This window comes from Vidua chalybeata, chromosome 1 (genome assembly GCF_026979565.1).
Source record: "Vidua chalybeata isolate OUT-0048 chromosome 1, bVidCha1 merged haplotype, whole genome shotgun sequence".
In the NCBI taxonomy this organism is placed as follows: domain Eukaryota; kingdom Metazoa; phylum Chordata; class Aves; order Passeriformes; family Viduidae; genus Vidua; species Vidua chalybeata.
Genome location: NC_071530.1, coordinates 8,838,827 through 8,855,889, shown reverse-complemented (window position 1 = coordinate 8,855,889; position 17,063 = coordinate 8,838,827). Strand labels below are relative to the sequence as shown.

The 17,063-nt window shown below is 36.5% G+C and overlaps 1 protein-coding gene across 2 annotated transcripts in view; it reads right to left on the bottom strand.

Moving 5' to 3' along the window:
• UBE3C (ubiquitin protein ligase E3C) overlaps positions 1-17,063 on the bottom strand; it is a 71,898-nt gene that overhangs the window by 16,678 nt on the left and 38,157 nt on the right. For both annotated transcript variants that reach the window (XM_053942939.1, XM_053942948.1), the window contains 3 exons: positions 16,108-16,205; positions 12,772-12,904; positions 11,744-11,991 (listed from right to left, as the gene is read on the bottom strand). In XM_053942939.1, the coding sequence (XP_053798914.1) occupies positions 11,744-11,991; positions 12,772-12,904; positions 16,108-16,205 (479 nt within the window). The remainder of the gene's footprint in view (positions 1-11,743; positions 11,992-12,771; positions 12,905-16,107; positions 16,206-17,063) is intronic.

The following is a 17,063-nucleotide window of genomic DNA, read 5'->3' as shown; positions in this document are numbered from 1 at the left end:
CTCAGTATTATTCCTTTCATATCAATCACTACATGCAGAACTGTCATCCCCCTCATCCCCTTAAAATAACTCTGTAAGCCCAGTGCATTTTAAACTAATAAAAACTATGTGGTGCATGTTACAGAGATTCATGGCTGCACGTTTGGTGAATTCCACAGTCAAAACATCCTCGTTCCCAAGCCAAGAGTTTACCAGTTCTGGCTGTGTCACAGGTCCAATCCTTTCCGTGCCTGACCTTGTTACAGATGTCAAAAATTAATGAACCAAACATGTACCTAAGCCAAATCTTTTGACTGCAACCTCAAATTATCTCCAAGAATTTTCAAACTCCAGCAACACCATTCTAGGTTCATCTACCATATGAGCACATTTCCATGTAATGCAAAGTATCTTTGCATTGTTTTTTATTAAGTCAGTAACAACTGCTTGCTTGGAAGAAAAAAGTACTTATGGTAGCTCTCATAAGAATGAGAGGTGTAGCCTTCAGAGCTATTCTGAATAAAGGACCTTGCTTTAAAAAGACCCATTCCTGGCACATGCTGCCTTTCTCATTGTCCACTCTGTTTGCCACATCAGCATCTCTACCAATGACAACCAAATTTTTACAGACCATTAATATCACTGCCAGGCTGATCAGACAAGGCATCACCAACATAACATCATTGTAATATCATTGTTTGCTCCATTTTAACTTTCCAAGAGCAGAGTTTTGGTGTTACTTAATTCCTCCATAATCTGCTGCAAACTTAGAAAAGGAATCCCACTGAGGGGAAAAAAAACAAAACTGAAAAAAAGATTAATAGATGCAGCTCTAATCACTCAATTATATTCCAACAAAGACTTTAAGAAAAATATACACAATTCCTTAAACTTTTGAAAGAACATTTTTCTATGAGGTGAGTTAGACCTTGCAGAAAAACCTGAGAATAACGAGTTCAAAGCCAAAGGGTGCATTATATTTAGAGCCATATGATTTATTCAAGGTGTAGAAGTCAAAATCCTCATTTGTATAGCTGACTTTAAAAGCAAACTAGAGGGATAAATCATTAATTTGCCATGTGTAAGGTCAGTGTTTGCTGTTCCTGCATTAGTAACAATAAAGCTATTGTAATTCCTTAAATATATCAAAGCTACCCGAATTTAAAATGGAATTCCATCTGTGACTCATAAAATGTAAATGCAGAGGTGTAATTTTTTACACAAGGCAGGTTTAAGCCTTTAGAGCATTCAATATACAAGGACTAATAAATGATAGCACTAAAAACTATGATCACATCAGCTAAATGGATTATAAATTAAATTTCCATAATGTATGCAACTGAAATACAAATGTAGACATAAATCAAGGTATTTTCTAAACACAGGTTAATTACACAAATTCAAAACCTGTCTATTTTTTATGCAAAATAATCCACTTAGCATTTTTCAAACTGGTCTTAAGTCTTCACCACTTGCAACACTTGATCCTAGAAGCGTATCAATAATTCCTTGTCAGGAAAAAACAGCAATAGGTATATTGAAGAAACTTGTATGTTATTTTTCAAGTGTCTGTCTTTTATGAGTGTTTATTGCTAGAAATTGTGCCAAAATGATTTGAAATAAAAAGGATTAATTATGGTAGAAGCTTTTTAATATAAGTGAGTGCAGCTGCAATGCAATTAATGCAAATTGTGATGCTATCAGGAAAATAAATGTGAACAACATCACTGGCTATTTCTGTTTGCTGCCAAATAACTTCAGTAATTTACTACATTAAGAATCAATAAAAAAATAATGCATTTCAAATGCATCACTATTAATCTTCAGGTAGTTCCAAAGTGAACATTTATAACTTCATCTAAAAACTATATAAAGCATTTTTAAATAAACTAAATTGTGCAACTTGAGAATAACTTTAATTACTCCCTCTCTTAGCTAAGTGATTGCAATATTCAAAATAAAGTATTTTTGGAAAGAAGACAAACAGTAGTGCTTCAATTAGTTTGAAAGTCAAGCTATCCTAATAAAGTTTAATAAAAAATGCAGTAAAACTCTGGTGAATAAAGTCATGATGAACTTTGGTTTTGTTTCAAAGAGGTGAAGGCCACCATTACAGCCCCAGCAGTGTGCAGAGACACTAAGAAGTGCTGTGTACAAGAGAAGTAAATAAACTGAAACCTTATTTTCTGGATTCCATCTAACTTTCCTGTTTCTCAGTCAGCATCAACTGATCAAGCTACCTGCTGTTGCTAAAAAATGTGATTCCACACATTCCTGCCAGGGCACCAAAACCATCAGCTGCTGATTCCCCTGGGTCTGTTTGCAAGCAGAGCAGCTGTACAGTAGAAGCTACAGGGTCATTACAACCTGAGTAAGGTTCAAAACTTGCTGTGCTTTTTTGGCGCTGTTGGATTTGGAGTTTGCAGAGTGGGTGTGTGTTGGTGGCCACAGCATGGACATTGAAGCTTCTTCTAAATTAAGAGTACGATCCAGTTCACAGCCATGGCTGAAATGGGGTAGGAATTGCAGGACAATTTGTTTTTACCAGGAGCACAACCTTCAAGCTGCCAGCTGCCCATGGAAGCCCACCCTGATGGGGATTTTTATTACTAAAGCTAATCTAAGGGCCAAGAGGGAGACTTCCCTCCTTCCTTGTTTTTCCATACTGGCCAGCCTTGGGAAGCTCTAAGTTACCCTGTTTTAAGCTTAGTTTCTTGCCTGTCTGAACTCTCTGAACTGGCTTCCTGCAAACATCAGCAGCAAGGAGGCAGGAGCCCAGCATCTGCAACAGGCAAGGGAATGGTGACCACCTCTACCAGAGGACAGCAGCTGCCAAATTAACCAGCTGCAGTGTGAAACTGCATCATTAGAGTATACCTACACAGTCCTTTAATACAATATATGGTCATGCTCTCCACACAGAACTTGTCCTCTTTCTTCTTCTCACAGCCAATGAGCAACAACACTGATGGCAGAAACTGGCCTGCTCTTGGACAGAGATGTCTACTTCTGTTTGCAAAATCAGAGCTTCCTGTCCATACACTGCTTGAGGAGCTCAAAGCCAGCAAGTTTAACCAATGTATATTTTAAAAACTAATGTCTTCTCAAACTTCAAGTACTCTCACCCTCTCCCAAGTTTCCTTTCATTCTGCAGTTATCACCAATGCCTTTCTATGATGAGCTCTGACAGTTCCCATTCCCAGCTTCCCCATGTGAGCCCCTGACCCCACTGTCTCTACCCTGCAGCCCATAACCTGCAGCAGGCCTATGGAAGGCAAAGAGCCCAGATGGGAAGTCCTGAAAAGAGCAATTGGTGGCCATGTATGGCATCAGACTTGCAGCTTCTAACATTCAGAACTGGGGGTCAACACCAACAACCTCAACCCATCCCAGAAGGGCAATTTGGAGGTACAAGCTTGGGGTAAGAGGCTGGTCTGAAGCAGAGACAGTGATGTTCATATCAAGGGCAATCCCACAAGCACTGTAATGCTTACAGGGTGACAGATTCCCAAGTAGCTAAAAGGTAATGTCTGCTGAAAAGGCCAACCTGGACTTCCCAGTACTCTTTCAAACTCATGTGGATTAGGAATGCTCTTTAGCTAAAAGTTGACATCTCTAGATATCAAAAAAAGTAATTTAAAACCTTCTAAAATGACTAAACAAAAAAAATCAAATTACTTTTAGTACTCTCCAACCCAGTGTTCTAATTATGTCAGGCCTTTTCTATTTTCTGAAGAGATGGTTAAAATAAGGGGTTTTTTTTCTGGTTAAAGGGCCAAGAGCAATTACTTCACTATGGAAAACGTAGTATTCAGTGAAAGGAACTTCATCCACCTGTCTCCCTCTTTGTGAGAATGCCTGCAGAACACACCAGCATATTAAAAACCACCAAAATAACAGAAAGCCTACTGTGGTTAGTAGTTTTCACTTCACATGCAGTCTGAAGTCCGTTGTTCCTCTTTTAAATAATCTCAGCTACCTGTGATTACAGTTTAGTTCCACAGTAATTGATTGCTACAGGGATTGGCCTTTACTCAGTTCGGTGACACAGATCACAATGTGGGCATTTGAAGTGATGAAAAATGAGATCTTCAGTCACAAATATACTGAATGCACTCACTACACATCTGTGACGTGGAGGAACAAGAAACAGTTCTTTAAAGCAAGCACCCTTCAGAATACAGGCATGCAATTAGTATCTGTAATGAATTATGGAAGAAGGATCTGGGCTGAGGGACAGCTGTACACAGTGGCAAAAAGAGAAGGATGACAGTTCTCTGGACAAGGAGGACTTTTCCTCTTTCAACAAAATAACAGTACTGCCTGACAGGGACTCCAGATGGTAACTATCATGATACCATTTAAGTACTCCATCGTCACACATGGTATTGTTCAGGTATGACCCCAAGATTGGGAAACTGCTCTTCAGAAAGAGATGATTTCACACCATGGTTTAAATTTGGACAAAATGTAAGCTGTTGGAGTCAGTTCAGCCAGATTAGCAATACACAGTAGAGGTTACACGAGCACTTCAACATGCTTAATAAGGTTCAACAAATTGCATGAACAAATTCACAGATGAACTAATTAAACCTCCCTCCCTGTAAGGCAGCTTTAGTGCCTTTACTTACACTTTCAGGTCTAAAACTAATTCTCATTTACTATTTCAACTAAAATCTTTCTTAAGAAAAATAATCAGGCACTGCTTCTACTTTTCATTAATCCTTCACAACCCTGAACTGTATTTTAAAGCATAAACAATGCTAAAGTCATATCCCTAGAAAGATGCACAGCTTTTGGGATAAGGCAGTAAATGACTGGACTTAAATTCAGTTATTTCCATAATCAGTCCCCAAGACCATAACCCCTTCTATTTCAGTAATTTTAAACAGTTACTATTAAATAATACTTAGCACTTACAGAGTGCAATAGATCTTCAAAGCTGTACAGAACCATTAATAAAAATGAACGAAAAATAGCAAAACCATTAGAACTTCCTTCTACATTATTATTTATATCCTGGAAATATTTCATCACACTCACAAAGCTTTTGGGGGCAGCAGAGACTTTTCAACCCTAATGAAAAAGATTAAACTAAAAATTTACATTAAATTAAAATCAACATGTACTCATATTTTGAAGCATTTTTAGATCTAACATTTAGTAATCTCTAGATAAAATAATTTCTTAAAGATATGCTTAATAATGTGCTTAAAAGTGAGCAAACCCCAAATGATATTGTTTCTAATGCCAATACAGTAAAATAAAATTATTTCTCCCAGGTGTGTGTCTTATTGCAATGTGTCCTATTACCTTGGAGCTGTAAGCCACTGTTTCCAAGCCTCTGAGCAGCAGCAGATGTCTAGATGCATTTGTATCACCAAAGAAATGGAAAATCTGGTGCATTATCTTCTCTGTATTACTGTGAAAATTCATAGCTGCCTTTGTTCTGTCTTTTAAAAGAACAGGAGTCCAAAATTCCACAGTTTGATGCCTGTAATTCAGCTTCTGCAAGCTTTAATAGCCCTTGCAGCAGTGTCAACATAATTGAATTTTTAAATTATTGTTATTGCTTTCTTAGAAAAAGCCTTTTGTAAATTGGTTTTACTTCAGATTTCCCACTCAGTGTGAATTTGAAGGTCAGTAAGTACAAGTTTATAGAAGTTTCAGAGATTTGAGGTGGCAAGATTCAGGTGTAAAGGATCTGCCTGTCACAGGTGCGGCAAATCCCTGAAATGGGTGTGGCAGCACAGACCAAATTCCTAACTCCTGAACACAGGACCAGGAAAATGTAAGGATCCATTCCCAAAGACTTCATTGGATCATATCAACTGTAATGACCTTGAGTTAATTTTTAATTTAAAAATGGAAAGTCATGCTAGTATTTTTATTCTAGGTATTTAGGATGTCCTTAATTACATTAATGTTTATTACTGAAACAGAGTGCTTCAGAAATGCCAGCACGTGCAGAAAACTACCATTTCATCAGCTTGATATTTTCTTTCTCATTTAATAGGAACAGTTATCTCTGTAACTTATGTCATAAATATGATATAAATTGCTATCAATGTCATTTGGGGGGGTTTTGAGGGATGAGACAGGAAAGCACTATGGATACCTGTGAATGCACTGGATAACTGATAGTTATCATTCCTTACTGAAGTTCCAGTAAAGGCTTAATAGATTTTTCTTGTCTCAAATTTAAACATAATTTAGGAAGAACTTGAAGATCAAAGGAAAACTTCTCCTCCTTATTTAAGTTTAATCTTCTGACATCCTGAAACATTTAATACTATATAACTAACCTCTGGATATGCTCCTAAGATAAATCTCTATTTTAATAGCAGTGAAACTAGTAATTTTTAAAGTTCAAACCAATTTAAGAATTTCAGTAAATATTCCACACCTAATTGATTGAAATGGATGTAGGTGTTCCCAACTGTGAAAAAAGATCAGGATACCATTACCACACACTCTAACTGTTTATTTATTCCCTGTCTAGGAACCTGATTTAGAGGCAATAAAATGCAATCAGTACACAAACCAGAAGCAGGAATCATCTGCTAATGGAACTTTTAATTGAGGAGTGACCACTGACATGAGGTAATTCTTTCCATGCAGAACTCCTTGCAGAGACCTCTATGCACTTTATCACGGTAAACAATCACTAACATATGCATTAAAGAAAATTTAAATACATTATGACCCAATAAATATCACAATCCATCAATAAACACTTTTCCTCCCTAAAGATTTAGAGTTAAAATACCACATTTCAGTAGTCTTTTAGCACTAGACATATATTTACAAGGTTACTACTAACATAGCTATTTGTAATCAAAAGATAATTGGTTTTGTTAAATGCACCAGTACACAAAGGAATTGTCAAGCTGAAGAACTGTGTCAGAAAATAGATTCAAATTAGTTTACATCTGCATTCATAAATCATGAAGTAACTTCCATAAGGTATCAATTCTGCTGTCTTAGGATTGTGCTTCTGCCCTGCAAGTTTAGCATTAAAGGACCATGCTACTTTCCATGGTAAATTCCTGTTTTGATTCCATATCAGATGATTCAGGATTTTCTGAGACAAATGACCATCAGTTAATTTGCTCTTAAGCAAAATGCTGAATCTACAAAATCATGTGAGAGGTAATTGAAATTAATAAAATCAAGAGTTTATACCAATTACCTCCTCTTTGCATCAGTATCACCAATCCCATACATACCATTCCAGGCATTAGTAGTACCAACTGAGGCTGCAGTAATTAAGTAATTACGGGTGTACTGACTTAAATCAAGCCAAAGTGGGTCTAGTTAAGTGAACAATAAGAAAAGGGAAAGGGTAGCCTAAAAATCAGAAGGAAAAAAACACCACACTCCAACAGTCAGAGTGGCAGTGCCATGCTTGACACACCATCCTACCAAACAATCAAGTACATGAAAGTCAGCTCTCACTGTACAGTTTGCTTGCTTTGCTTTCTTTCCACAAGCTTTTGGTGCACGAATGGCACTCAAATATGTTATTAGAAACATTTCCTTGAATGTTTTAACTCCATACATGAAGCTTATTTATAATTTAAGAGTTTAGGATCTGATGCAGATCTTGCTGTAGAAAGACATCCCTGAATCAATACTTCTTAGATAAAGCCCGAGAATGATTAAGAACTACTTTAGTTTTTCTGCAAAATGGATTCTACAGACACTGCTCATCTTAGAATTGTACCTTCCAGACAGGCACAATACTCAAAGTTACTATAACAGTAACCATAAGGCACACCCTCCAATACACAGAAAAATAATCTAATCAATAATTAGGTCCCACATTTACTTGCAGTCTAATAAAATCTGTATTTGATCTACTATTACTCTTCAAAAATAGGAAAATAAACAGTTTTCATCAATATAATATCCACAAGTCCATACAAATGACTGACCTCCTATATACCATTAAATATTAATGATCAAAGAACAAAACTTAGATTGTATCCACCATCAAAATAATGCTAAAATTTAAAATGAACATGTTCGTTTTTCTCAATCCTTGCTGCTTCTTCTATAAAAGTTCTTTACTTGGCTCCACAAAGGAAGGACTCACTTCAAAAACAACTCAAAAGACATTTTGTTCTCCACATTGCTTTCCCAATCATTTAAGGCAGAAGTTGGGTCTTGGCAAAACAAATCTAAATCTTTTCAGAAAACCTCAGTGTTTTCCAAAGACTGCAGATTCTATTGTTTAGAAAAGGGGACTTAATATTATATTGCAAAAATAGATGTTCTTCAGCAACATGAATGTGTGACTCACAAATGTTATTTAATATTCTGGAATAAGAGAGGTGGTAGAATTCAGTAAATTCCAAGACACTGAGTGTATTATACAAAAATCTCTACTGTCAGTCATTCTGCTTAACATGCAAAGACAGTCACTGCAAAACAAAATAAATGCAAGAACTAGCAGGTTTATGTCAAAAGGGAAGAAGAGGAAACCATAAAAATTATCATACTAATCTATCTATGGATTTCCTGCCATATTCTTAAACTAATGCTGATACTTCATGAAATTTAAGTAAATTACCCTAAGAATTAGCAGCTTGATGTCAAAGAATTCCAAATGCAGCAAATGTCCTTTTCAACAACATCTGTCACAGTAACATCATTGAAAAAATGCAAATGCAAACTCAAAATGGAGAAGTATGTTCTATACTAGACTGGGTTTAGGTCAGAACATGGTGAAGTTCAGATTTTAATTCTCTGTCACTGTTCTTCTACCTAGACACTGTTTCTGCTGGAATGGTTAACTAGTGTTTCCCTCTTTTCAAGTTTGCAGCAGACCACTCAGGAATCAGCATGGAGAAAACCCTCATTTAATATTCCCAGGTATTGCCTCCAAATTTCCTTGCTTTGTTGCTTCTTGGCAGCCTGTCAAAAAAAGCACCTTTTGTGCTCTCCTGAGGCAGTTCCACTACAACCCAAACATGCAGGACCAGAGTCTGCACATGGAGAGATTTTTAGTGCAGCCAGAACAACAACTACTGCACGTGGAAAGGAAGTGGAACCAAACCAGGAGCCTGCCCACAGCCCAAAACTACCAAGAGAGCAAAAGGATCACATCCATCCTTCTGGGACTCCACTTGGGATAAGAAGACTTTACTTTGAAAACAAAGGGGATTTGGGGTTAGAACTCCTCTGCCTGAACATTCCTGATGGCCCAGGACATCCTTGGCTCTCAAGCAAAGCCTGGGGCTCAGGGAGTCCCAGCTGTGCTTCCAGTGGGCAGCACTGAGAGGTTCAAGTCTCTAACCCCTCTGGCTGTAGGAGACTCTTACCAAAGGTGTGCACGGCAAGCTGAGCTTTAAGGAAGAGAAAGGAAAATGCTTAAAAGGCACCAGTGTTAAGGTAATATTTACATTTCAGAGTAAAGTCACCAACAGTTGAGAAATGTAAACTTTGGAAGTGTTTGAGTAGCTGCTGTTTAAGCAAACTCATTTCTGGGGTTTTTTTAAGGATGATTTCAGACAACATATGCAATTACATGATCACACAGTATTATTTCTACAAGACCTTTTGCTCATTCAGTGCCTACAAAAGCTGCATGAACAAGCTATGCATTTTGTACACAGACTTTAATTTCTTCATTACCTAGAAAGATATCCAAAAGTCAGTAATTTATTCAGGATTAAAATTATTTACATTTTCAGATATATCAGTTTTCAATATATATTTTGTATTTTCAGATCTTTCTGCTTCTGAACTGACCAATTAACAAAGAAGATGCCAAGCTGTTAGAAACTTCCTGATGAGAAGAAAAACTGAATTAGGTGTAACTTTATGGTACTGAAAGTTAAATGCATTTGGATATTAGTATGAAGTGGTTACCAAGAGACAGAGAATTTCTATAAATTATTATATTTTAATGTATTTGTTTTCTGATAACATTGAAGCTTCTTACGTGAGAGTTTTTGGTGGCAGCACTCTTTACATACTGATTTCCACAAATAAGAAATTGCTGTGGATGCCTGATTGCTTCCGTTGCATTAGATCTACTGTGTTTGCAAAGGGGCTTTTAATAATTCACTATTGCTCACAAATAACCCTGTGCAAAGCATAAAATGGACACATTTTTGAAAATGGATGAGTGGGTATTCAATAACCTAACCAAGATCACAATACTGGCAGGTTTTGAATAGTATGGTCGTGCCTTATCTTTCTGTTTAATTCATCAAGTCTCTAAATACACTACTAAAAAGGTGTCTGTGCACCTGGGCAAGGGTAATTATTAAGTAGCACTGTCAATTCTTACCTTATCTACACATACTGCAAATACAAAAACAATTTATGCTTTCAAAATGTTAAATAATAGATTCTCTGATTTTAAAAACCAAAAAACTCTACTTGTAGCACTTTGTGAAATTAAACACATTTTGCAACTTCTGTCTCTATGCTAATATCTCAAATTCAATTACAGAAGGCAATGTGTTATTTTGACACAGGAAACTGAAGACTCAAAATTACAATCTTTTTTTTTTAATGTTTCAAACTTTTGCTGACAGTTGAGCCCTTCCTAGATATACACAAAACATTTTTGTGGTGAGGTAACCCCCTTAACAATACCACAAGTGTTTTGCTTTCCAAAAATCTATACCTGCAGAAAGAAAATGGAAGCTTGGATATACAGTATCAGACATAATTACCAGCTGTTGTATTAGCACTGAATCCATCTCCCAACAGGAGTGGGAACATCACTCCAAGATTATTTATTGAAATGGCCGATTTGTAGTTTCCATTCTTTAGAAATTTGGATGTGGCAGTAGCTGGGATGCATTAGCAGGGTATTTGCTTACAAAGAGGCAGTTTGATCTAAATCAGTTGACTGGTAACTCCCAAGCACAGCACTGATTCAACAATTCACTGTTTGCCAACAACATCCCTTGAAACCACTTCCAGCTACACCACACAGACATCGAACTGCGCATCAAACCTCACTGCAAGGCAGCAGCAGGATTTTAGCCTCCAAAATACTCCAAAATACTTTTACATCTTAAATACCTTCAGTATTAGACAGCTAAGTCGCAGTTAATACTTTTTTTCTGAAATGGAATTTGTATTCCAAATTTTGTTTCACAATTATTAGCTTTATAAAAATTATTATTTCAAGTGCTTAGAATGAAATAGCCTCTGTATTAAACCTGACCATAAAAGAAAATTGAATGTAATTAATGTTTGTAATGGTTTCTGTCTTTGTTCCTCTCCCTTCATTTTTCATCTAGCTCAACAAGCATCTATTAGCCTTTGAACATTCATATCACCGAATTATCAAGCACTAAAACTCAAGAAATATGCAAAATGTACAAAATCCTAAACAGAATATGTGAAAAGTAGTTTGCATGAGCCTCTTAACTATGGTAAATGCTGATAGTATATTTTAAATGCTACCACAAATTGTATACCTCATAGAACTAGTAACTGTTTAAAGCATTCGTTTCATATATTCCAAATGATGGAAATGTAAACTGCAGTCATATTCCTAAAAGCTCCAGGCTGAAAATCAAGGATAACGTGAATTTCCTGTACCTTCTGAGTATATAATTTATTAAAATCAACCAGAAATTTAGTAGTAATGTTCATACCCAGTATCTGAAAGTTACTGTCTCTCAAGTCTGGGAAAATCTTTGGTTTTTCCCATCCACTACTCCTAATTAGAAAAAAACATTACTGAATAATTTCAGCACTGCTATAGCTTTGTATTACAGAACACTGGTTTTACCTTTCCAAGCATTCTCCCAAGGAAGTAGTAATGTCGGGCGTATGAGTCTCCAACGAGCATCTGTGCAGCAGGGTTAGGGTAAAGCAGTCCTTCATTGGTGGTCTTAAAAAAACCCTGGTTAGGGTTAAATCCTGATTTGAGGAGTTCATTGAGAAATTCTCTGAAAATTCCACCACCATCAATACCAGCTTCATCAAGACCGTGTGCATTAAGCAAGTGAACACGAATGCGCTTTTTTAGGTCAGGTTCTGCAGGGAAAGGAGAGAGACAAACTCAAATGCAATTGTCTGCTTCAGTTTTGTATGGCTAAACACACATGTAACTATACACACAAGCTATATATGCTAGAGTAAAATTTGACCTAGTAAACAGTAGCAAAACTCTTATTACTGGCTTGAATTTTGGAATATTCAGTTTGTGAAACACTCAATTTGTAGAAAAGATACTGTCTTAAGAGTCATCAAAAAAGAAGTGGATAATACCACAGGTAGGGAAAGAAAAAAAAAATCCAACAAATATTAAGAGACCTAGGAATAACTTGAAAACTGTATTCATACAAAATATTGTGCGTGCAAGATCACACAGATTCACATGAATGAGCGATTTAATTCAATGTAGTAAAATCTACAGTACTACATCCCATTATCAAAAGGAGCCCTGCACTATTATAAGACACATTCAGTCAAGCAAATCCTGTTCAGTCCATAAGTATTTCTTGGCCAAGATTACTAAAGCAGATAATATCTAATGAATTACATAGAAAAATATACTAATTACAATTATTTGGACAAGCAAATGGGAAGAAAAGCACCATAAAAATAGCTGGTAAGAGACCATTTAGACTGCAATAATCAGAAATAATATGAGTGAGAATTACTTCTGTAAAAACAAAGAAATTTAACTTTTAAGAACTTTCACATCTCAGAGCTGATACACCTACAGCATACCAGTCAAATAAGCAAATATGGAACTACATGGTAAGAACAATAAAGTGTTGTAACAAGGTGATAACTTAACTGCTAACCTACCATTCTCAGGAGAAAGTTTATCATAAGCATCTTCATAAATATAATTTCTTCTGATAGTGACATTAATTCCATCCAAAAATGGCCCATCTCCTTGAACTTCTTGTTTATCAGCATATATCAGTCTTTGAAAAATCTGTTTAAATGAGTGAAAAGAGCAATCATGTCATTGTGCAGATCTAAATATTCAATGAGAGATGGTTATTCACTACTGTTACTATCCTTTGAGCTGCCTCTGGCACTCACTTTCAAGTTGTCTTCTCTCTCATTGAGCTGCAGAAACTTAATACAGAGCCATGACCCATAGAAGGGGAGGAGGGGGACAGAAATGCAAAGAATTTTCTGTGCTAAGATAACATCCTCAGTTCTTTCTACATAAAGAAGCACATCTACAGACATTGTGCCAGTGCTTCCAGTTTCCTCTCCCTAACTTTCAGAGTTTTGAAATGCAAAATATTCAAAAACAAATGAAACATGTCCCATGAGTATTTTACACACAGAGAGGTTATTCTCAATACTGGTAAATAATTTTTGTTGCTGTTTCCAGTGGTCAGGAAAATTCTCAGTAACAAGAAAATAGGTATCACTTCCCCTTGTATAAGCCGTGAATAAATAATTCAGATTAAAATCATAGATATTTAATGCCATATTAAAAAAAGAACCAGAGCATCATAAAAATTCAAAACAATTATGCCAGGTGAAGTACAAATTGAACTTCACACTGTCCATTTTCAAGTCTTCACAACAGGAACCTGTTCCCCTGAAGAGTAACTGTAGGTCACTGCATTTCTATGCCAAGATAGCATGGGAGGGGGTTGCCTAATGTGTAATAATATTCCCCTTCTATCCAGGGAGTGTATGTTTACTATATTGTCTCTTGCCATCATTCCCATATTCAATAAATAGTCTAGCACATTTTCCAAGGGATATAATCTCCCAGTAACAACTCAGGCCATTTTTAAATGAAGAAGATTAAATAAGAGTCTGCAGGGTTTTTTAAGAACAACAAATTTACTATGAAAGAGGAAATCTGACCACAGCAAACAGAGTAAGGTCTCAAATATACTGTTTTTATGTGCAACTGTTCCTAGTGGAGAAGATGCTTTCCAACCAGGAAGATTACAGTACAGACAAAGCAGGAATCTTTCCTAAGGAACACAGCAGGAAAATAAGAGAAAATAGTCCTAAGCTGCAGAAAGAGAAACAAGGGATGGACACAAAGAAAAAAGTTCATCATGGGAGTGATTAGGTATTGGAAAAGGTTACATAAGAGTTTGTGAAATCTCCATTTCTGGAGATAGTCAAAACTCATCTGGACAAGTCCTTGTGCATGCTGACCCAAGCCTGAAGTTATTCTTGAGTGAGGAAAGATGTGGACTAGAGTACTTCCAGAGGTCCCTTCTGGCCTAAATTTTTCTACAGTTTTATACCATCAAGACATGTTGTCACAGGCACCTTTTTTATGTACAGAGCATGAGAATATGCTCACAACCACTCTCCTTCCTGAAGCAGGCCTAGATACAGTTTATTAATTATTGTTACCCAACTCCAGATGGAAAAAATCACCTGGCATTACATCTCATAGCAAAACTCTTCTTGGTACTGACTCCCTACATAACCCAGTGTTCATGGATGTGTTAGTCCTGAAAATGTGAACTCTGATGCACAACTGAAGCATTTGCAATGACTTCAGACAGAGAAAAACAAGCAAGGCTGACTGAAGAACACACCACAGGCACACTGACCAAAATATGGCCTAAGGAGGTGAGAAGCAAGGCACTGCTACAAATTGGATTCATTACCTCCCACAGACTGAAAGGTGCACCCCAATGTGCCTTAAGGCTGAAGGGGAAAACATTCCCTGGGGCCAGAAAGCTGAAGAGCTTACCATGGAACTGGACTCTGTAATTGCTTGTTAGAGTATCTGTCATCTGGTAAGTCAAGGTAAAAATGGCAGGAGGAAGTCAGAAAATGAAAGGGCATATGAACAACCCCCACACACAAGCAGCACTGCGCTTACCATATTAAATTACAGAGCAATAGGCAGCAACTGACCAAAAGGAAAAACAACTCGTATTATGGTCATGGTATTTTCTTATTGCAACTTGCTCTGTAGAGGCAGTGTGAGACTCCAAGGAATGCTGACTCCCACTATTATACAAAAAGGACTGTACACATTTGTTCCAAAATACAGTGTAACAGGATCTCCTCTTTGAACTATATTAGTTCTGTTGTAGCTTTATCCTTATCTCCAAGCTCTCATGCTATTGTAACTTCAGCTTTTGTGATAAAAGTACACAAGATTCTATGAATTCAAATTGCACCAAAAAAGACTTTATGAATTCCAAAAACATAACATGTATGCATCTCAACACAGCTTTAAGAAGTCCAGAGGTTGGAAGGCAGTGACTAAGTCATGACATGGAGATCCTTGCTTGAGATCAGTTCCTATCATTTCCCTGTAATCCTAGTGAGGGATTGCCACACAGTAATAAGAAAGATGTTTTGTTGGAACAATTGTTTCATAGGACCCTGAGAAAAAAACCACACAAAGCTGCCTCTGTCTGTTTTGACAAAAAGACTGACTTTCCCTGTGGAATTACTCCTCATTCTTTTGATGGTGTCTTGAAACATAACATTTCCAAGATAATTTAGGCAGCAGTTTTTAAATAATTGATATTGTTGAAAACTAAACCAGTTTTAAAAGAAATGTGCTTAACAAAAAAAAAGCTTTAAGAATATTTATGATGCAAACTGAAATAGGTAAGAGAACTAAAAATTACACATATAAAATCTCAAAAATATTCAAAAGCAAATCCAATCAATCAAGTATAAGAATCTTCCAAGTTTTAAGCTATACACTCTATGAAAGTTCAGCTACTCAGCTATGAATGCAGGAACTTAATCTCTAGGTGTTAATTTCCCAAAATGGACATCCATAACCTCATTTGGAGCAAACCCACCCAGTGCTCCCGAGCCTCCAGCCGTGACCCTGCACTCTGGTACAACACACAACTGGCCGGGGCTGTGCCACCACAAGAGGGTGCAATCACGTAGAGCCATCTCTGCCGGGACTGCAAACTGCTCTCAGCTGTCAGAATAAATGTTCCTGACTTTAATGTAAATATTATTAAGGGCAACACAAGCAGGAAAGTAAGAGAGAAGTCAGTAACTTCAAATGCTCAGTTGCTGTATGAGTACTGCAGAAAACCAGTGCAGACTGTCATATCCTTCTGTAGGGAATCCATCCAGTTTCTACTTCACTAAGTGCTCTTTTTACACTTACTCAAAACAAAAAACTAAAAACAGCAATTGCATATTAAATTAGAAATTAGGTACCTTTACTCTTTCTTCAAAAGGAACTACAAAAGGTAGCTCTGTCAGAATTGCAAGTTGTCGTTCTTCAGATACAGAAAGAGGTGCTGGTTCCAAACCCACTTAAAATAGAAATAATCATTTAAAAATTTTTAGAAAGAACATTTTTTGAAACAATTTATTTTGTATCAAGTGACTCAATCTACTTTGTATAAAATACATACATTAAAATAGTTTATTTACTACATACTTACTCAAAGCCTTACCTTTCTTTAAACATTAGTTGCTACAGGCAAACTAAAATATAAGTAGTGAAAACACACAAAACAAAATGCATATAAAAACACGTACTTCTGTACCTCTATTCAGAAAAAAAAAATCTCCTTATTGACATTTTAGCTTAGGAATTAAGAAAAAATGCATTATATAAGACAATTAGCAACTGTGATGATTTAGAATTTTCATTGCAGAAATATACAATATTCCTATTCTGATGCTCAGAATAGTTTACAGTTATTGTGCTTTCAATTACATCATCTAGTTTCAATCAAGTCATTTTAGGTAAAAACTCGAAGAATTAAACCAAATCTAAGGAAACCAACAGAAAGATAACATTTATTTCAATGAGTTTTCTCTCCTAACAGCAAAGTCACAGCGACCACATTAAATCCCAGTGACTGAAGAAACAATGAAAACATCATCAAGAACCTGTATAATGTATTTAAGACAAAAATCTTGGAGAAGGAATTCAAGTAGCCATGGAAGAGAATCTCATTCATGCATTTCCCAAAGTACTGTGCAGCTCCTTTGAACTCACAGGGTATTTTTAGGAACCAACTCAACTTCTGGTGATGCACAGTAGAAATGACAATCCTGCTCTAGCTTTATGGGAGGAAACTCGGTTGGTGAGCACATATCTGACTGCAAATTAATTAAGTGCAGTCAGTATTGCTCACTGACAAGCCACTGTGGCCAAAGGT